Below are 22,905 nucleotides of genomic sequence, written 5' to 3'. Positions count from 1 at the left end.
ATTACCTGATAAAGGTTCCTATTCGGCATTTCTTGTGTCTGGGGTAATTATTCAATCTTACTCCAGGTTTGAAGTGAGGTGAAATGTGTGTTATGTAATATGCACGTGGCAGCCAAGCAAGAGATGAATGATCAGTTGATTTACTTTTTTGTAAATCAACGGATCATTCCTCGCCATCAAAGGATCAACAGATAATACGTTGATTGATTAATCACTGTTATCTTGCACAGTGGATATGTCAAAAGTAAGTGTTTACATGTGGAGGTTTACTAAAACAAAGGGAATACACTCATATCATGGCGTAAAGTGCCGATGTAAAAACAACATACATTGTTCAAAGGGTTAACCGATAAAACGTTGATTGATTGCTAATTGTAATCTAACTCCATGGATTTTTTTAAAGAACCGTGGACATTATGAAAACAGTTGTCACGTGGGCTTTCTCAGCTAACCTTTGAGACTTGACACCTATGTGAAACACCAGAAAGAAACTAATTGATCAGTTGAGAAACGAACACGGGTTATAATATCTCGAAACGATATCGTTATATATATATATATATATATATAAATATTTGATTGTTACAGAGACACGTGGCATCGAATAAGTTTCTTTGTACAGCTGCAGACGTGTGGGATATTGTTTCTTCATGTGGATATTCACGGATACATACCTCGAACATGGAAGCTGCCTAAAATTATACTTATAACTTTGGTAGGTTGTAATTATGATATTTGCATTTTGTTTTCATCCATTTGCTGTAGCATTGAACAGAATAATTTTATTCCTCAACGTCTTTGTAAGGAAGTTCTTCGATGCGCGAGATAGACGTTGTTTTCACAAGTCTTTCCCTGTGTATGTGTTACAGTCAATGTGTAAAATGTGATTCACTCAGGCAATTTATAAAATGTCTAAATGTGTCAGTCATTTTAGAAATTTACTGAAAAATCTGTCTATTTATTTAACAGATTGACTAAAAATTATCAAGACGGTCAAAAAACATCACAATAGATTAATTATGCTAGGATTAGAAGCCCAACAATATACAAATGAACTTTTAATCCTAACATTTTCAGTCACTTGGTGATGATGTTAAACATAAAAAATGTTTGGAATTCGTTATCATAATAATACAGATGGACATATTTTCAGTCAATTTGTAAAATAATTGAATATTTTGTCGTTAAATAAATTTCCTAATTGAAAATTTTACACATCATGACTGTAAAAATATAAACACGATAAAATAAGCAATGCTCACTTAGTGTTGCAAGTCCAAACAGTGTAAACGAAAATCTCAAAATACCAAGCATGTGACTTAATAAAACTTCGTCACCATTACCGATACTACCCACAAAGATGCCTACATTTCCTTATTATTTCCAAAACTGTATTTCATTTTGTTGATCCATGTGACCATAAGCCCTTATACTATCAATAAAAGTGACAAATGCGCTTACGAATTGCGCAGCACAGGTCGCAAACTAGGCTAGATTTATGCTGTATCATCCAGGTACTCACGGGGAAAAAACAATAACAAAGGCAACAAGCAGTCTTTAGATCAGTGCCCCTTTTAAGCCATTCACAGAACACTTAGATGTTTGTCCCCGTTATGCCCAAGATGGTCAGTTTATTGCAAATTCAGAAACAAACAAACTAAACGGAACGAAAACGTTTTATATCCTGATGTGATATTTGTTTATAATATCATTTTAAAAAACAGGTAACAAGTCGGGTGACGGTGTTCACGGAGATTAGGTGGACGAGAGGTCGTGTTCGGCAACTTAACTCCTGAAAGTATTCCATGTTTAAGGCATGTTAAGCAAGTTCCAAATGCCTCTGTTGACCCAGGAGTGAATGGGTATCCTGAAGGACGAGGTGGCAATAACTCTGTAGGTAAAATTGGGTTGTTTAAACCCCATATGGGGCAAAGAATGATTTTTGAGTGCACACTGATCCTTTGACCTCGGTCATGCTATAGTGTTTGAGCATTCACTTGGTGAATAAAATGGCGTTATAAATGGAACTGGTATTTTCCTTACTAAAAGTGTGAACAACACCCTGATAGTTTTTGTTTTGCTTTTGCAATTGAGGACGAATGCGTAAAACAACCTAATTAAATATCTGTCCCAGTCATAATTTCCAAAAGCGAGACATGTTTTTAGATAATGACAAAACCAATTGTGCAACACGTTATGGTTTTCCCCATCTTTCCTAACAAATTCATAGTCCTCAAATATTGTATCTACACAATTGTAAAACCATAAACTACTGGTAATAAAACTTTATTTTTTATATATGTTGATCTGTGTGTTCTAACACATTAGTAATACAATTGATGTATTAAATATTTTATTTCACTTATTTTACTTCTCCAAGTCCACCATCAAGACCCCAAATGATATTGTGGGCAGCACCCGTCACTTGCTCCCTATGTTGTAATACCAAACAAACGATGAGAAAGTGGGTGGATACCCACGTTAAATAAACATATCTGTACCATGTACATCACGTTTCGGCGGGTGTAGATATATCTGTCTGTCTCTTTGTAAATATAGCTTGATGGTGATTCATAAACACATGATCATGACATAGTCGGAATTGTACAAACGGGAGCATCTCAGTTCACGTCCAGACTGTGTCACCAAGGGGCACGTGAACTTACCTCAGCCCGATTAAGTGTAATTGATATTAAGGTGACCATCGTTCACGCTAAACCATTGAATTAAATAGAAAATGATGTGTTCAACGTTGTGTGTGTTCAGTGCCATGCGTATGACACACAAGCTTGTACAATGTCATGTATCCCCATTGGGTGTAATGGTCAATTCCCTTTATGGCTTTAAATTGTTTCACAATGTTACAAAATATGTTGGGGTCCTCTGGGCTATTGCATAGGTCACGTTTGCCTTCGGATGTTTGTTTGCTTTATGAAAAATTAGATTTGTGGTGCAACAATTTTATCCAAATAGTTCGAGGTGGAAATGTTGTTGTATTTTGTATATGGTATTATATATAATAATTTTATCAATAAGGATTTACATTTTTTAATCAGAATTTCGAAATGTTTATAGTTATACTATGGATTCCTAGCCATACATATCCCTGGAAATGTCTCAGCTGACCTGGCTGCCAAACAAGTAGTAAGTTGTAACACTTCAAGCCTCGTCTGAACTTAATCCAAATCAAAATAACAACTTTTGAAAATTTCGAAATTCGTATTAAAAAATTTAAATCCTTTGGGATAAAGACCACATACCAAATACCACAACTTTTCCACGAAACAATTAGACCCAATAATTATAAGGATCCTTAGTGGCGCCTAAACTCGAACTCTAAACTCTTATTTACTTAAACCAAAGTTTCAGATAGTTAACGACATCTCTCTTGTCTTTTGGATAGTTTCTGTTACTCTGAATCTCTATACATATATCTAAATATAAAACCGATGTGGATGTTGCATTGGTTTCTTTTTTTTTTGTATTTCCTTTGAGTAAATCAGAGAAATGGAATTGGCTTTTTAATGGTTATTGAACAATATCAAATCATTCAGATAACAAATGTTTGAGTGGAGCCTACCCGTCACAACAAATATCTGCAATAATATGTCTGGCGCTCGACATTAAGCGATTAAAACAAGGACTGGACCGCTCGGAGTCAGTATCCTGTGTCTGAGTGGGGTATTCACGTTAAACTGCGGCATGGTGGGAATCGAACCCGGGTTTTCGCCGTGATGAGAGGACGCTTTAACCACTAGGCTACCCTGCCGCCCCGATCTCGTGATAATGTGTCATGGGTCGCATCCCAAGGTGAAACAAAAGCATTCACACTCATTCATTTTCTAGCCAGGCCCTGACTAGGCTCAAATGGAAATTATGCATAATATTATGATAAAATCAAGTGCACAGTTTCGCGTTGAGCCTAATATTGAGTTACAGCCATCAAAAAGTGGCTGGTACAAAACAACAAATCCGTTAAGGCAGCAGGTTACACTTAGGTTTATTTCCTTGTATTTATCATTTCCAGAACCTCCTTATGTTAACTTGCTTTATGTTGGCACACAGTTGAATCTTGTTCCTGCAAATAAAATAAGTATATTTTATGAATAATACTTACATTGGTTCTTTTCACAGTCAATAATATCGAGACACTACCTCTGTAGACCCGTTAAGATCCGGTGTAGAATAAGTCTTCAGCAACCCATATACCTGCTGTAAAAGGCGACTATGTTTGTCGTAAGGGGCGACTAACGGGATCGGGTGTATAGGCTCGCTGACTTGGTTGATGCATGTCACCGTATCCCAATTGCGTGGATCGATGCTCATGATGTCAATCACTGGATTGTCTGTTCCAGACTCGATTATTTACAGAGAACCGTCATATAGCTCGAATATTGCTGTGTGCGGCGTTAAATAACAAACAAACAACCTAACACTTCCTCTGCAACGATGTGTAAGTCTTTATGCCTAGTTTATATAACAGACTAGTTCATAGCTTGTCCTTTACATTAATATATGAGCTTCGTGTATTAATTTGATACATTAGTCAGTGTCATTTTATTAAATAAAATAAAGAGAAATACGCTTCATATCGCTTGACACACATGTATATCTGATACTGTCACACGTCCACTGAAAGAACGTGAATTAAATGCGCTTCATGCTGGTTTTGAGCAGTGTACAACCCATTTTCATAAGTATCGCTGTCATAAATACTAATGATTTGAATGTCATCTGGTACCAGTATCTAGCGAACAAATTTTTAACATTGACAAGTCTATCGTAAAGCATAACCAAAGAGTTTTGAGAAATTACGGATTTGCTGACCTGAGTGAGTAAATGGTGCAAGTCCCGAGCCTTTATTCATTCACGAGGTACAGATAATCCAAAAATCCTAGTTACGATAGGATGTTCTATATAATACTGTTTGACATTTAAGGAGAAAATGAAGAAATGTGTATAAACGTGTCAACCCTTCAGATAAATTTCACTAAAGAAGCCAGCGTATTGTTAAAATGACGTAATATAATCAATTTGTGACTTTATGAACAATAAGTACGTCATATCGTGTTTGTCTCAACAATGAAGCATTGTGTCCTCATATAGTTTAAACTGGCAATTCAGTATTGAGAATATGGACGATGAACATTGGCTTACCCTCCCGTAGTGCCAGTTGATGTATCTACACGACTGAAGGCTCTGGGTTGGATTGACTCAAAGCTGTCAGCATTGTCACAGATGATTCTAGACAGCGAGGCCTTCTTCAATTGATTGATTTGAGCTGTAATGGAATGACCTCTTTATAAACGTTGCATTTGCAGGAATGGATTGAGAGTGAGTGGAATGGTTTTAAATCGCGCCCTCAGCAACATTCCAGCAGTGTCACTACGGGAGACGCCAGACATGGGCTTGGACAGTGTGCCCACCTAGGGACTCGAACCCGGGGCTTCAGCCTGACAAGCGATTCTTTCACCACAAGCTAGCCACCAGCAACACCTAGATACATGCATGTATTTCATAGCTATGTTACATTTCAGCTTCTTATCTTCAAAGCTGTACTTGGTCCAAATTCACATATTAATATATGCTCCACTCGACCAATAAATATATAATACATATTGCACAGATTATATAAAGAAGCATTTTATTATAAAAGTAGTATAATTAGTCCGTCTGATGAATTTACATACACAAATATTTACTTACAGGTGTTGAAAATACAAATAGAAACTGCTTACAGTCTGTGAATCCAGTGACTGTGTTTGTTGATTCGAACCAGAATCTGTCGCCATCCCTGAGCTTCTTGAAGTGTTCACCAATGAGACATATGTATGTTTTTCCTACAGCTGCTGGTAAATTGGGAATCTCGGCGATACCCCCACTGTACAGGTCAATATCATCCACGCTTTCACTGTGAAGAGAAACACGGACTATATGTATACGGAAACGGACAGACTATCATCCTCAAGTCAGGATTTGGCATTTAGAAGTGATGCAGATGGGGGCGAATTTATGGATGTCAACTTCTTTATTTTGAGGAACGCAAGGTTTCGGGGGTAAATGCTTACTTCTGCATCAGTTGAATGAATGGTAGGATGCAGAGAGCATATATGCATGTATGTACATGTAACAGACAAGAAAAATAATAGGATAACAATGGTGGAAACTCAACAAGGGAAGCCAATAGTTAATGTTTGGTGATGAGCAATGGGCGAAAGGAAGCCAGGAGTTTTATTAGCACTGATTGGTAATAAGCAATGAACATGTTGAAGTCATCTGGGTTAATTTGCCTTGGTAGGGGGCTAATGAGACAGATACATGGTGGCACTGATAATAAAATCAATACGTCTCAAGCACTGGCAGATATGTTCTCTGGTTACGGTTCGTGACTGGCTTGAAGTTGACATTCATAAATTATCTCTCTTAAACTATCAACCTGTCCAACAATGAAATTATACATCATATTCCCCTGAAAAATCGCTTCGAATAACTTAAGCGAAATATATTTCTTTTGATAGTATGAAACACTCATTGACTTAAACTTGGGCGCACGATCAGCGTTAAGTGATCACTGTTTGTTTATGATACAAATCGTCTATAATACAGTGCTCACTAACTAGAGTGCTCACCAAATACACGCAACTTATTATATTAGTACACCTACTATATATCTTCCAGATCTTGAGCCTGAATCCTTCCAAAGTCCGTCCCATCTGTGAAGGATGTGATCTTGGATAAACCACAGTGTTCTCTCCATTCGTTGTAAGATGGAAGACCATGTTCTCTTCCTCTCTGTATGTTCAACGCCACGATGTCAAACCCATCCTTGGCTGCCGAATCCTTCTCGAACATTCGGTCTCTCATTCCATCAACGTACCATGCATCGGCACGTTCTCCACGAGCTTCCACGAAACTACTGACGACGTCATTGAGATTGTTGATGAGGTACTTGGTCCTCTCGAAGAGGTCTCCGGTGTCTACGACATCAGAACCTATGGTAAAGTTTTCTGGAACCATCGAGTGCCCAAATCTGAAAGCGGCTGTCGAGAAGACGTTGCTAAGAGTCGGGTCAAGGGTACCGTCATAGTTGTAGTTGTCGAAACCGAGGCCGTAAGTTGATATGCCGTCCTGGCCAAGGATATCAGGTAACCATTCCCCGAATGTGATAACCTATCAGACAAAGGTGAATACAAGAATATATTTAAGAAATAAACGACGAGTGGGATTTGTCTATTGTACAATAAAACACTGTAGGGGGAATAAATCATGAGGGCGGATCTTCGAGTAGATTTTATGGTCCCTACAGTGTTTTATTGCACGATAAACCACGACCACGAGTTGTTTAATTCTTATATGAGATATCAACATGATGTACAGCCTCTTTTAGGATGTTAATAAACTTACAAGCTTTAAAACAATATTTACCCGTATTTAAATAATGATGACTCCCTGGGCACAATTCGACCTCGGCAATGTCGGACAAGTCCATTTTATGAACAGGGGCGTAAAGTTTGGTATTTCCCGGATTTTTCACAACATGTAATGTCGATTATCTATACCTTTTCTTCCAATAAAGAGCGTCATATCTCTTTTGGGTGGATCGTTCGGCCATCGCGTTTAACTGCGTTGCCCAGCTACATCTCACCCTCTCAAAAATAACGTCGTCCAATTTACGACGCCATCAAGTTGCGAGCGTATGTTCTAATCTCCAGAAATGAGGTCATATATGTGAATATAATAAATAATAAAAATGAAAATTGAAAAATCATGTTATATATTCAGTAAAACCTCACTTAGCATAGGACATAGCATACACCAGAATCCCATGGACATCGTATACACCAGAAACTCAAGGACATACTTTACACCGGAAACTCATTGACCAGAACTCAAGGACATAGTATACACCAGAACTCAAGGACATAGTATACACCAGAATCCCAGGACATCGCATACACCACAAACTCAAGGACACCATAGTATACACCAGAACTAATGGACATAGTATACACCAGAGTGAGTGAGTATGGTTTTACGCCGCTTTAGCAATATTCCAGCAATATCACGGTGAGGGACACCACAAATGGGCGTCACACATTGTACCAATGTCGGGAATCGAACCCGGGTCTTCGGCGTGACGAGCGAACGCTTTAACCACTAGGCTACCCGACCGCCACGTATAGACCAGAAATTTAAGGACATGGTATACACCAGGAATCATAGACATAGTATACACCAGAAATAATGGACATAGTATACACCAGAAATCATGGACATAGTATACAACAGAAATCATGGACATAGTATACACCAGAAACTCATGGACATTTTATACACCAGAACTCAAGGACATAGTATACACCAGAACTCATGGATATCGTATACACCAGAACTCATGGACATAGTATAACACAGAAACTCAAGGACGTGGTATACGCCAGAACTCAAGGACATAGTATACACCAGAACTCATGGACATAGTATACACCAGAACTCATGGACATAGTATACAACAGAAATCATGGATATCGAATACACCAGAAACCCAAGGACATGGTATCCACCAGAACTCATGGACATTTTATACACCAGAACTCAAGGACATAGTATACACCAGAACTCATGGACATATTATAACACAGACACTCAAGGACGTGGTATACGCCAGAACTCAAGGACATAGTATACACCAGAACTCAAGGACATGGTATACACCAGAACTCATGGACATAGTATACACCAGAACTCATGGACATAGTATGCACCAGAAACTCATGGACATAGTATACACCAGAAACTCAAGAGCATGGTATGCACCAGAAAACATGGACATAGTATACACCAGAAACTCATGGACATTTTATACACCAGAACTCAAGGACATAGTATACACCAGAACTCATGGATATCGTATACACCAGAACTCATGGACATAGTATAACACAGAAACTCAAGGACGTGGTATACGCCAGAACTCAAGGACATAGTATACACCAGAACTCATGGACATAGTATACACCAGAACTCATGGACATAGTATACAACAGAAATCATGGATATCGAATACACCAGAAACCCAAGGACATGGTATCCACCAGAACTCATGGACATTTTATACACCAGAACTCAAGGACATAGTATACACCAGAACTCATGGACATATTATAACACAGACACTCAAGGACGTGGTATACGCCAGAACTCAAGGACATAGTATACACCAGAACTCAAGGACATGGTATACACCAGAACTCATGGACATAGTATACACCAGAACTCATGGACATAGTATGCACCAGAAACTCATGGACATAGTATACACCAGAAACTCAAGAGCATGGTATGCACCAGAAAACATGGACATAGTATACACCAGAACTCAAGGACATAGTATACACCAGAACTCAAGGACATGGTATACACCAGAGTCCCAGGACATCGTATACACCACAAACTCAAGGACACTATAGTATACACCAGAACTAATGGACATAGTATACACCAGAACTCATGGATATCGTATACACCAGAAATCAAGGATGTAAAATACACCTGAACTCACGGACATAGTATACATCAGAACTCAAGGACATAGAATACACCAGAACTCATGGACATGGTACACACCAGTAATCAAGGACATAGTATACACCAGAACACAAGGATACAGTATACACAAGAACAAAAGAACATAGTATACACCAGAACACAAGGACATAGTATACACCAGAACACAAAGACATAGTATACACCAGAACACAAGGATACAGTATACACCAGAACACATGGACATAGTATACACCAGATCACAAGGACATAGTATACACCAGAACACAAGGACATAGTATAGCGATAGCGAGAACAAAGATCTGATTTGAATGAGATTGACACCAGCTTCAAGTATTTACATTCTGCACTATCATTCACTCACCTGTAATTCAGCGATAACGATTTTTCTAGCCTCCTGGAAGAGTGTTTCATCATTCCAAAGAGGTTGGGCCGTCTTCAGAACCCCGGCAACACGATTGTGTTCTCTCAAGAACAGGGTGTGCAGCAGCGACAGTCCCGGGAACACATTCACTCGGGCGTCACCTAGTGGTGTATGTCAGTACTATTAACAATAAGGGAAATGTTTAACATTAGTTTCACCTCTAATATTTTTTTAATGTGAAGTTTACACAATATAGGCTTTTCCATTGGACGAGAGGTCGGTCATATGACCGCAAAACTGACGTTTACGAGACTGTGTTGCTGAAATGACGTAAACACTGGAGGACTACTTCCTCATTCATATTGAACCCTGGGAATTCCTTCGCACAAAAAGCATTGTTTCTAAGCATTTAAACTCAGAGTATTTAATCTTGAACTTAAGCATACATTGGGATACGAGGTGAGGTGAAATGGGGTTTAACGTCGCGTCCAAGATTATTGCACTTATATGGCGACGTGCACGTGTGTGTGGCTGCTTGTTCTAGTCCGGACTGATGCCGATTTATAGTGCTAGCCCACTGAGATACCATGCCGCAGTGTAACATGAATGCCCCACTCAGAGACAGTATACTGACTCCGAGACGACCAGTTCTTCTTTTAGCCCCTTAATGCCGAGCGCCAGACAGGGTGACAATTATCTTTTAACGTCTTTTGGTATGACGCGGCCGAGGATCGAACCCCGCACCTCCCGCTCTCCGGGCGGACGCTCTACCACTAGACCACGGAGGCGGTCCATTGGGATACGACAGAGACTTTGACTGCATGTCCGTTCAAGAACATCCTCGCTACGACCCATCCCAGTGAACAATACGAAGAAGCGCATATCCAAACTATAGACTCGATATATACAAATATTCTTTTGAAATGGCTTTCATTCCTGTATCAGAGTTTGCACGTACCTGCTTTAAAACAGAAGTTGCTTGAATCAGAAGTGTCCAGGAAACAATCGTCGTCATCTCCCTTTGGTAGGAGATTCCCATCGCTCACTTTCATCAAGCCAGCTGGAAGAGACAAAATGAATAAAGCGACATCCTTTCCATAATCATAAGAAATATCTGCTAAAATCAGAGTCTACTTTACTATTGCGACTAAAAATTAAAATAAAAAATATATGTGTTTATGAATCGGTTATACACATGCAAAGGCAAGGCAAGTCGTCGCCCGAACAAACACGAAACATAGGGAATTGCATCGAACATCATTTTGTCACTGATGCGTCACATTTCTATGTCTTCCATAGCTCTACTTTAAAACTTTCTGAAAGCTTAATTTAACTTGGGCCTTGAATGTTGTAAAATGGAGGAACTTTGGTGGAGTTGTGTGATGCATTTGAAATCTTCGTATATAGAGTATGCTCAATTGTGCCTCTAAATTAGTAAAATGTAGACACCGGAGACTGAAGCTGCTGGAATATTACTCGACATAGAGAAAAAGCGAACGTTTCGAAAGTAGAAATCACTTCTCTTGTCATACGGTCTTGTAAATCATATCCTATTGTAAGGGTCATCAGCAAATACAGTGCAAGGTGCAAGTATAGATATCTTAAAAGCTTCATGAACATTTATGAACTGTAGTTATACCTATCTGTCATATGGTAAGAATACAGACTTGGGTTAGATGCTCTTATTTAATATCTCATTGAAGGAGAGAGTGAGTGAGTTGGTTTTTACACAAGTTCAGTCATATCACTGCGGTCGGCTTGACATTGGGTCATCCCTCAATGACGCAGGTGGGACTTGGGCGTTCGTCAGTTGCCTTGGTGACAAACCAAACCTAACACTACTGCACGTACGATGTCATGTAGTAATAACGACCAGGAAAAATGGATGATGGTTTGTAGAACGCGTGATCTAGAAAAGTGTGAGAAAGATCCTTGGTAAGAGAATGACGTTGTTTGAACGGCACATACCTCCTGACGTTTTATCACGGAGTTCATCAGTCTCCTCAGTGGTGATGCCATAGATTTGAGAGCCATCGATGAAGGCAGACAGTTCGTTGTATTGTTGTCTGGGATCTAAATTAAAATAATGTCGGATATGAACATGACACACGTGACCTGTATCACGCCTGTGCAGTCTGGACCCGTGAAGATCCGGGTACATACAATAGGTCTTCAGCAACCCATTCTTCCCGTAAAAGGTGACACTCTTGTAAGAGGCGACTAACGGGATCGGGTGGTCAGGCTCGCTGACTTGGTTGATGAGTGTCATCGTATACCAATTGCGTAGATCGATGCTCATGATCTCAATCACTGGCTTGTCTGGTCCAAACTCGATTATTTACAGACCGCCGTCATACAGCTGGAATATTGCTGAGTGCGCTTTAAACAACAAACAAACAAACAATCCAGAAGGCATATTGACAACAAAGGCACGGTTCAGGTGACACACAGACGGATGAGGCCTATGAAAGCTGTCCTATCAATACGTATCAACATAATGCAATATGTATGAGGGCACAAACTTATCATACAAAAACAAGACAAATTAAAGGAAAAGACGAAAATAAAATGTACACATTGTCTCAACTTGTTTTAATTTACGATTTCCTCCATTTATATGTACTCAGTCAGTGACCTTTGTTCCTTTCTTCTGTTTCTATTTATTTGGGACAAAAGGCCACGTTAATCCAAACGTAACTGGTAGACCTTCCGGATTAACGAACGTGATAAAAACGAAGTGGCGTTATTTCTTGTAATGAAATTGTATATAAACTTGGTTATCATGTAATGGGGAGCTTTATCAGCCAGATAAAGTCAGTGGATACAAATATGCGCCCCTTGTGGTCACTAAAAGATAAATATGAGAATATATAAGGTCAGCTAGGTACTTCTTCAGTGTTTGCAAACAAACATGGCGTCGCTCTTGTCTGACACCGATCGAGTCACGTGACCATCCGGGTTCTGTACAAGGTCATGGTTTGCTGAATACAATGTTTATTTCTAATATGTGATACTCGCCATCCCAAAACTCGTTGCTTGCAGAGATAAGCAGATAAACTTACTTGTTGTGCTTGTGCCTGTTCCCGAGGCCGCCTCGGATCTCACGGAGTTCATGCACGTCCCATCGGGAAAGTACGGATCACCATTCGGAATGTAGATAGGGTTACACGGGGAGTCTATGCTGAGAATTAGAAGACATTTACATAAAACCTTCATATGGTGTTATTGGTTAACTTTATACCCCGTCCACAAGAACCTCTGTGTGTGTGTATATGTGCCCACTTGTGTTAATATGCACACGTCATGATGCTTGTGATATGAAGGCGTTTACTCATTTGTGTATAACTGCGCTGTATGTATTATGTAGTCGTGTGAACGTTTATGCCAACGCCATAGGATGATCTAAATTAATATATCTGTTGATACCACACAAATTGTCAACAGTTCTGTATTCTGGACTTGACGCTATTCAGTATACAGCATCTTCCTGAGGCAAGGGCGTTACGGACTATAAATGTCCACACATGGAAACTGGACTTTCGTGAATAGACTGATGGATAGGTGTGCCTTAGACCATTCATATACTTTATGTACATACTTTAGTTAATTACCCATACACATGTATACAAATATCTTCCCGTGGGAAGAGAGTTAACTGACTATAAAAGTCCAGTTTCCACCCTTGCCGAACAGGGCTGGGATTATGGAGTTAGATTTAGCTGGACTAACGAGTCTATGCATGGTCCAATCAAAATCGCGCACCGAAATCGAAATCCGGTTCGTAAACTGCCATTGCAGGATTTGCAAAACATGTGCATCTCCAACTCGTTGTCAACAGATATTTTCCAAATCTTTTCATGATTTAAATCAAGGTGCTCACGTGATTTGTTGTACTTCGCGAAGTAAGAACCGTTTTATCACAAAATAGATCTTGATGGTCGATCAGATCGTCTTGACTGGGCGCCACCATTTTGTTTGAAGCAAATGCATGTGATACGAGAGGTGGAATCTGATTGGTCCATATTTGAGAGACATAGAATTGACATAACTCGTAATAGCCACTGGTGACGCTACGATCGAGCCCAGGAATTCCAGCCTTGTTCGGCAAGGGTGGAAACTGGACCTTTAAAGTCAGTTAACGCTCTTGCCTCGGGAAGACGGTATACATAGGGCCAATGTGGGTCAATGTCGTGCTCGTGAACGGGGTATACTATGTAGGCATTTAGGTAAACTGAAAAGAATTTTGTTGCGAATGTCAATTTTCATTTAGTCAATTTCATAGAAAATAAACCTATATGGGGGCGTGGCCTAAAGATACCGCCGCAGAGGTGCGTGCCAACTGTTTTCATTGGCTGACATGTAGACTTGAAGAAGAAGAGGAAGAGGAAGACGAAGAAAAGGGGGGGAGGAGAGGAGGAGGAAGAAGAAGATGAAGAAGAGAAAGACGAAGAAGGGGAAGAAGAGGAAAAGGAAGACGAAGAAGAGGAAGAAGGTGGAGAATAGGAAAAGGAAGAAGAGGAGGAAGAAGAAGAAGAGGAGGAAGAAGAGGAAGAAGAGGAGGAGGAAGAAGAAGAAGAGGAGGAGGAAGAAGAGGAGAAGGAAGAAGAGGGAGAAGAAGGAGAATAGGAAAAGAAGAAGAAGAGAAGAAAGAAGAGGAAAAAGAAGAAGAAGAGGGAGAAGAAGGAGAATAGGAAAAGAAGAAGAAAGAAGAGGAAAAAAGGGAAGAAGAGGGAGAATAAGGTGAATAGGAAAAGAAGAAGAAGAGGAGAAAGGGGAAGAAGCGGGAGAAGAAGGAGAATAGGAAAAGAAGAAGAAAGAAGAGGAAAAAGAAGAAGAAGAGCAGAAAGGGGAAGAAGAGGAAGAAAAAGAGTAGGAAGAAGGAGAAAAGGAAAAGAGAAGTGGAGGAAGAAGAAGAGGAAGAAGAAGAAAATTATTATATTAGAGTATCACACAGTATGGCCTATGAGCCACCTGTACGTATACAGTTTCTGCTATTTCTATTATTTCTTCAACATCAAAATCATTGCAAATTTTACTGAATGTGTGAAATGTCACCTTTGATCTTGACACTGTGAACAATTAAAATAACAATTAAGAATCTGTAACTAGCTTATTGTGACAAACTACTTGTTTTTTCCCTCCATCCCATTCCACGCAACGAATGCGTGTCAGAGATTAATATCCTGGGTAGACAACTGAAGGCATCTTCAATGTTTTTAATTATAAGACATTAACTGACAGAAGTTGTGGACACGTTAATCAAACGCATGAACGGGCAGACTGGGCGCCAGGCCGATCGTTATCGTTGCGCAGCGCGTCAAACACCGGTAACAACTTTTAATTCCAGCAAGGGGTATCCCTCCAGTGCGATTTTTTTTCGTTTTTAGGACGTTTTCGTCTGTCATTTGTTGACGCTATTTTCGTTTTTCCAATATAAATTGGGTGATGCATTTGTAATTAAGCATGTCCTAAAGTATTAAAATCTGAAAATACTTCGAGTATAGTTGTCCTTTAAAAGAAATGAATATGAAAGTCAGTTCAAAATGCAAATAGGACTTACTTGCTTTGAAATGAATCGGGCCATGTGCAACAATCAATATCCCCGCCGTTATCTGTCACAGAAGAACACTGAATGAACACAGCATATACATTTATATATATTCATATGCAGTTTAACATATGTGTTATGACGCTACTATACATGCTCATGATTGTAAACAGAATTAACATTTATCATCATCATCATCATCATCATCATCATCATCATCATCATCATAATAATAATAATAATAATAATAATAATAATAATAATAATAATTAACCGAAGGCTCTTCTTTGCTAAATTTGCTTTCACATCTTTTCTTTCCAACTTTTTTGGAGTTTCAAGTTAACAATCATCCTTGACAATACAGTGCAGCAATCGTGTGAGATGCTTAATAACTGTATCTATTAATATGAAAACACGGTGAGACGAACTGGTCATCACTCTACGGACCTGTCATCACTGGAGTTCCGGTAATGTCGTGGTCAATGAACTGCCCCCACTGCATCAGCATGACGGTGTTCTTGTTGGAGAGAAAGCTTAACTCGAAATGAACGTGGTTACTGATGGCCCGGGGGTGAGGCAAAGTGGAGCCACTGGTAGCAAGCGTCCGGGGGGTTCCAATACCTGCAGTCAAAACAGATCATACCTTCAACCCCAGTTAGACACAGGAGTGTTGGGGATGCGAAGAGATACATTTGCAATATACACATGGACTGATTCCGGGCATATACCGAGGCTGCCGTCACTGCTCGTATGTTCAGAATACTGCTAGTTGGGCAATTAACACATATACCTGTTGTTCCAGCACGCAATAGCCATAACGTCTGCCCAAAACTGGATCGTGACATTTATTCATATTTTTTTTCAAACGGGTTTCTTCGTTTTATCCGCACCGTGAGGATTCCGGCTTAAGATTTACCCCCATCAAGTTATACTGGTCGTAATTAAGCTTATTGTTTGTTTATTTGTTGTTTAACGCCGCACTCCAGCAGTATTGCAGGGGTCTGTAAATAATCGAGTCTGGATCAGACAATCCAGTGATTGACATCATGAACATCGATCCAAGCAATTGGGAAACGATTCTATGCATTAACCAAGTCAGCAAGCCTGACCACCTGATCCCGTTAGTCGCCTCTTACGACAAGCATCCAACGGGATCGGGTTTTGAGGCTCGCTGACTTGGTTGATGCACGTAATTAAGAGGTGGCTTAATTGGTGGTTTGGTCTGTTTCGGTAACATGGTTGATTGCTTGTCATCTGACCCCAACGGCATGGATCGTTGCTCATAATATCAATCACTTGATCGTCTGGACCAAAATATATTATTAACAGGCCGCCGTCCTATACCTTGACTATTGCGGCATTTAACAAGCACATGCTTTCATTTCTTGCATTTTTAAATGTGTTTATTCCGTTGGAACTTTTGTCTTAATATTTTTTAATGGTGCGCCCCTTATGTGAATCATCGCTTACCGTCAGCGTACACGGAGGGGAGTACCCGAGAGAGTTGGGCTCCCGCCGCCCCCCACTGGGGGTTGTTCAAGTTGTTGCAACTCCCGTCAGGTGTTCGGTAGGCCTCTTTGTCGTCACAGGCCGAAGCTCGTCTGTAACAGAACCATTCAACATATGGCGGATAGTGTGACGGTTGATATGCCCCATTCGTTGAAATAAATATAATTATAACAATAATAATAGTCCATTTATATGGCTCTGTACTCCATGCATAAGCATGCTCTTAGCGCTTAGACAGTTATTACCCCGGTAAAAGGATCAGTGTGCCCTCAACAATCATTTTCAGCTCCCTGGGGAGTATACAACGGCATAATTCGACACATAAGCAAATGAGGTCACCTTGCCGGAACTACTTTTACAATAAAGTGTTTGATAGGCATTACTTAGAGGTTGACGGATGACAAAGTAGACACAATTTATGGATAGCAACTGCTCTATGTCTGTAAAGGCGACGTTTCGCTATAGATCCTTAAACCGCTGTCCAGCAAGGTTGAAACAACGGTATTGCTTGACAACCGTAGAAGGATCTATGCCGAAAGGTCTCCTTTACCTTAATTACAGAAGTGGTTGTCCATACATTTTGTCTACTTTACCTTTCCAGTGTCTACTTGCTTAAATATTGCTTTCTCGATCAGTTTACATGTATGTAGTTGTTGTCCCTTATGGTGGTGTTTCTGTACACGAAGTTAACCTTAAATCATTAGACTCTATATAATTCACTCTAGAACTGTATCTATTCAGGGTTTCTAAAGTAACTTCATTGACTGAATTTATGTCATAAACAGCGATTTGTAAGAATGACACACTAATAATGAGGAGAGTGTTACAATCGTATTTCTGTCTCGTGAATATAATATAGGATTAACAAATATGTATTCCGCTCCGGAGGCTCGCTATTCTCCAAATATCGATGCTCGATGAAGACTATACCAAAAGACGTACTTGTCGTTACCCTTCCTTAAAGGTTCGTCATTAGGTGATAGAACAAGAACGCGGGAGTCGCTATACTGTGGTGTATCCAGGGTACTTTGGGGCACACACACATGCACGTCACTATAAACGTGCACTGTTCTTCAACGCGACGTTAAACCCCATTTCACTACCATTAACAGATTATATATTTGATGATGGAGTACACACACAAAACATGAAGCAAGCTATACAAAGTGTGTATATATCGAGTACGGGAGTTCTTTTCTGCTTCTTGGGAACTATGACCGATCAGTTGGCCCTATTGCCTGTAACCTGCCTCAGCTGGTCATCCAAGCTGTACTTAATCCAAATCATCATTAAAATGTACGTTGATATTATGACAAGAAACTACTGTGATTGAAGCATGCGCATCATACGTCCCATTCTACTTGGAAAGACATGAATCAAAATGTGTCCGGATTAACCAGGTCCGAATTACTTAATCAGGGAGTGAAGTGCCGCCTCTATGTCCGGGGTGTCGGGATAAATGAGGTTAACTCTGTGTCGAATACATACCTGTTTCTGTGGACGGACTGCGTGTATTTCCCCCCCTTCGAGGACCGGGACAGATGGGCGCATGGCGACCTGCTCCCCCCTCCCTCTGAACAGAAAACATGGGAACAGTTCAGTTCCAGTAGTTCTTCCTCGTTTGCTGTTTAATTGTTCTTCTCTACTTGAAGTTATTAAATGCACAACGGCTCTCAATCAGACGTATGTTTGAGAGCTTAATGCACTTATTATACCTTATACGGGAATATCACCAGTAGCACACACACACACACACACACACACACACACACACACACACACACACACACACACACACACACACACACACACACACACACACACACACACACAGAATCACACGTACACACATACAATCTCACACACAGGGTCACATATATAAAATCACATACACAATCACGCGTACACACACAATCACACCTACACACACACAATCGCACGTAGACACACACACTCACACATACACAATCAAACGTACACACACACTGAGTCACACAATGGAGATGGAGTCCTAAGTTGGATAACTTGTTCCCAATCCATTTCAATCTGAATAACAGATGTTTAAACTAAAACTACACACACACAGTCACACACATACACTCACACATAAAAAATCAAACGTACAAACACAGCCGCACACATACACCACATACATAATCACACGTAAACACACACACAATCACACGTACACACACACTCACACGTACACACACACACTCACACGTACACAAATAGTCACACACATACACACACAATCACACGTACACATACAATTGCGCGTAGACACATAATCACTCACACAATCACACGTACACGCACACAACTGCGCGTACACACACACTCACACGTACACACACACAATTGCGCGTACACACAATCACACGTACACACACAATTGCGCGTACACACACTCACACACACTCACACGTACACACACACAATTTAGCGTACATACACTCAATTGCGCGTACACACACACTCACACACACACTCACACGTACACACTCACAATTGCACGTACACACACACAATTACACGTACACACACACTCACACACACAATCACACGTACACACAATCACACCTACACACACACAATCACACGTACACACACGGTAACCACACGCACACTCACACACACAATTAAATGTATGACAGAAACACTTACCCGACAACGCAATGAAAAGCGTTAGCAAAAGAACTTGTATGGCAAAGGTTTTCATTGTGGTGCTGTCAATTCGCCAACTGATCTTACCCTATTTCACTACCCCTTATATATAGTATATTTACCACGCTGTTCAGATCGACACTTAGATATCATTAAGTAGATAAAGATAAAATGTATTTCGCCCATAGGTAGATGGGGGCAATAAGTATAAATAAGAGAATTGGACATCGATAACAGACATAATGACTAATAAGGGAAGGAAATGGGTGTCGGTTATTTGAAAACATACACTTATCTATTTCTATCAAAACATGTTTTCCATTTACAACGAACATATGGCTAGACATAAACTTACAGGTAAAGATAATCGTGTAACAATGGAGATGCGATTGAACCGGGGACCATGTTGGCTTAGTTTCATCAGCAATCTCCTGATACTAATTAAGCCAACTACATCACATTGTACATATTTTAATAACCGCAGCTGTCGTACAAATAACGTATCACGAGGAAAGTGGTGCTTTGTACAACCGTTAAACAGGTGTTTATACCCCCCTGCATTTATGCCACGCATGATATGTCTGATTATATGAACGTGAAATTCAAAACTGACCTCGGCCTGATGTTGAAATAAAATTACATGGTACGCCGCTGTGCTAAGGTGTGATGTACATACCGAGAGATATCACCGCGAGAAAATGATGTGTCTGCATGCGGGAGGGCGTGCGTGCGTGCGTGCGTGTGTGTGTGTGTGTGCGTGTGCGTGTGCGTGTGTGTGTGTCTGTGTCTGTGTGTGTCTGTGTTTGTGTCTGTGTTTGTGTGTATGTCTTTGTGGATTTGTGTCTGTCTCTGTGTGTATCTGCCTCTGTGTGTGTGAAAAAAATAATATGTGTGTGTGGTGCGTGTTTGTGTGTGTCCGTGGGTGTCTGTGTGGGGGAGTGTGTTAGTGTCTCTCTCTCTCTCTGTGTGTATGTGTGTTTGTCTGTCTGTGAATATAAGTGTGTGTGTGTGTGTGTGTATGTTTGTGTGTGTATGTTTATGTGTGTGTGTGTGTGTGTGTGTGTGTGTGTGTGTGTGTGTGTGTGTGTGTGTGTGTGTGTGTGTGTGTGTGTGTGTGTGTGTGTGTGTTTGTGCATATGTGTGTGTGTCTGTGTAAAATGGACACGACTTAATCTTGAAACAAAAGTACATGTAATGTCATGACCACTTTGCGAGATGTATGTGTGAGATATCTCCGAAAAGCAATGTTATTGATATATATATATATATTTGATATTCAGATAAACAATATATTTTGTTTGGTAAAACCTGAGAAGACAGTCAACCCCTGCATATCAAACGGCAGGTGCTTTAAACAAAAAGTAAAACAAGTAAATCACAAGAAAATCTTTAACTAACATTCTCCTTCGCAATAACTCATCAGTAAAAAGTGACACCATGTCAATACCGTATTCTATACTGAGCAACAAAAGTTCCTGTGACATTGAATAAGATTTAATCAAAAGTAATGTTTTTTACCAAACCTGAACCAATTTCGGTTTGCAACAGATAAAAGACTCCTGTAAGTGTCCAAATGGTTTAATTTGCCATACTGACTTCAGAAAATGCGTGATTTCATTAAAAAAACATGAACATGCCAAAATGTCAATTTACAAATCAATCGCGTGTTTCCACCTCTGGTTGCGATGCAAGCAACACATCTTCGTCTCATGGAATGGACAAGGCGTCGCACAAAGTCCTGTAGGATATCTGTCCATATGTGCTGGAGCTCCCTGAGATACCATGTCTGATCAGTTTAACATGAATACCCCACTTATATAAATCTGATACTAAGGATTAGCTAATCTTACATTGATAATAAGACGATTATAAGGTGCAGCGTTTGTACTTTAGAAAGATGTTCTATATACAATAAAGTCCTATCTGGTTTATTAGTTACCGCCAAAAAGGTATTAAAACCCGAGTGAATTTAATATTGACTAAGCATAAGCAGTGTAATCACAAGGGGTCGGCCCTCAACCTCCAACTTGGCACACATTCAACCAGATCACTAGAACATACCACCGACCCTACTGGGCCAAGAAACATGACTGTACGACAAGCTGTAGGAATCTCGGAATCCATTGGGGCGGTCGGGTAGCCTAGTGGTTAAGGCGTTCGCTCGTCACGCCGAAGACCCGGGTTCTATTCCCGATATGGGTACAATGTCTGAAAACCATTTCTGGTCTCCCCCGCCGTGATATTGCTGGAATATTGCTAAAAGCGGCGTAAAACCACACTCACTTCCGCACTCGGAATCTCCAGGTGTAAAATATTTAATTTATATATTCTAAACAATGGTACTCTAACAATATTTTCGTCTGCATTTTTAATTAACTGTACACAGTAAGCCTACGATATCTATGAAATGTGAAACCCTTTCGCAAACCCTATCCCGCACAAACCATCCAGATATTTGTGGTCGATCGTTGTTTTCAAAATCGATCTGGTTCGCCTAAAGGATGCAACTCTACGCAGCGAATTCCAGTGGGTTCTGTTTATGCTCCCTTGTCAGCATGATGTACGTACAGAACAGTTGACCGAAATAATGTCATCACTCCATAACAAAATTATGTTGCATAATTTCATTGGTTATAATTTCATGGCAACAGGATATCGTCATCTGCCGCATCTGCGTGTATATTTTGGCCTGTATGGTCTCTCTGACCAATAATGTCACCTTCACACATGATTTTTCTTACCCTTTCCTTAAAAGGTTCCTTGGTCTCAAAATCATCGCAGCATTGAATAAAAGTGGTTGACATCATCAGAGCTCGTAGAGATGCCGTAACGTGATCTGCTTTGATCTGGTCAAGTAGAATCACCACAATGTCAATTTTATGTTTCAGAAATGAGTGCAGAGCCATCCGAAGCTCAAACTGACACCAGTCACTCTTCATGTACTCGTTGGAGATGACCAAGATGGTCTTCCTGCTGGTGTCCAAGGCCTCCATGACGTTGTCGATGATGTATCTACCAATTTGGAAATCTCTGCTGTGCTCACACAGACTCAGCCCAACCTCCCCCTCGAGGAAGTTCAGAAGCTCGTCGTAGACCCAGTCCCCGTCGGGGTTGCTGTAGGAGCCAAAGGAGTCGTATTGTTTCTCTTCCGGTTCAGCCTTGCTTTGTCGTCGTCGTCTGAACAGCGATATCCAGCAGAGGAGGTACCACCGATACCGATAGACTACCAACACTGTTACAGTGATGACCA

The 22,905-nt window shown here is 40.3% G+C and overlaps 1 protein-coding gene across 1 annotated transcript; it reads right to left on the bottom strand.

Moving 5' to 3' along the window:
* Positions 1 to 3,980: 3,980 nt before the first annotated feature.
* On the bottom strand, positions 3,981 to 19,728 carry LOC124124445 (thyroid peroxidase-like). The gene is made up of 13 exons (XM_046487618.2): positions 19,656 to 19,728; positions 18,477 to 18,561; positions 16,950 to 17,080; positions 15,927 to 16,100; positions 15,492 to 15,543; positions 12,994 to 13,112; positions 11,900 to 12,004; positions 10,890 to 10,991; positions 9,932 to 10,092; positions 6,665 to 7,170; positions 5,739 to 5,911; positions 5,158 to 5,281; positions 3,981 to 4,078 (listed from the first exon to the last, which is right to left on the bottom strand). Exons 1-13 carry the CDS (start codon positions 19,708 to 19,710, stop codon positions 4,018 to 4,020), a joined length of 1,848 nt encoding a protein of 615 aa, XP_046343574.2. The 5' UTR covers positions 19,711 to 19,728; the 3' UTR covers positions 3,981 to 4,017.
* Between the last annotated feature and the right edge of the window lie 3,177 nt (positions 19,729 to 22,905).

Source organism: Haliotis rufescens, unplaced genomic scaffold, assembly GCF_023055435.1.
Source record: "Haliotis rufescens isolate VD_foot unplaced genomic scaffold, xgHalRufe1.0.p SCAF_12, whole genome shotgun sequence".
NCBI lineage: Eukaryota > Metazoa > Mollusca > Gastropoda > Lepetellida > Haliotidae > Haliotis > Haliotis rufescens.
Note: the sequence above shows the minus strand (reverse complement) of the source record. Positions and strands in the feature narration are given on the sequence as shown.

Coding starts and splice junctions, on each gene's coding strand:
- LOC124124445 (XM_046487618.2), bottom strand. CDS start 19,710: ATGAAAACCTTTGCCATACAAGTTCTTTTGCTAACGCTTTTCATTGCG. Junction 17,081..18,476: donor CAGTCCGTCCACAGAAACAG/GTATGTATTCGA, acceptor GTTCTGTTACAG/ACGAGCTTCGGCCTGTGACG. Junction 16,101..16,949: donor CCCCTCCGTGTACGCTGACG/GTAAGCGATGAT, acceptor TTTTGACTGCAG/GTATTGGAACCCCCCGGACG.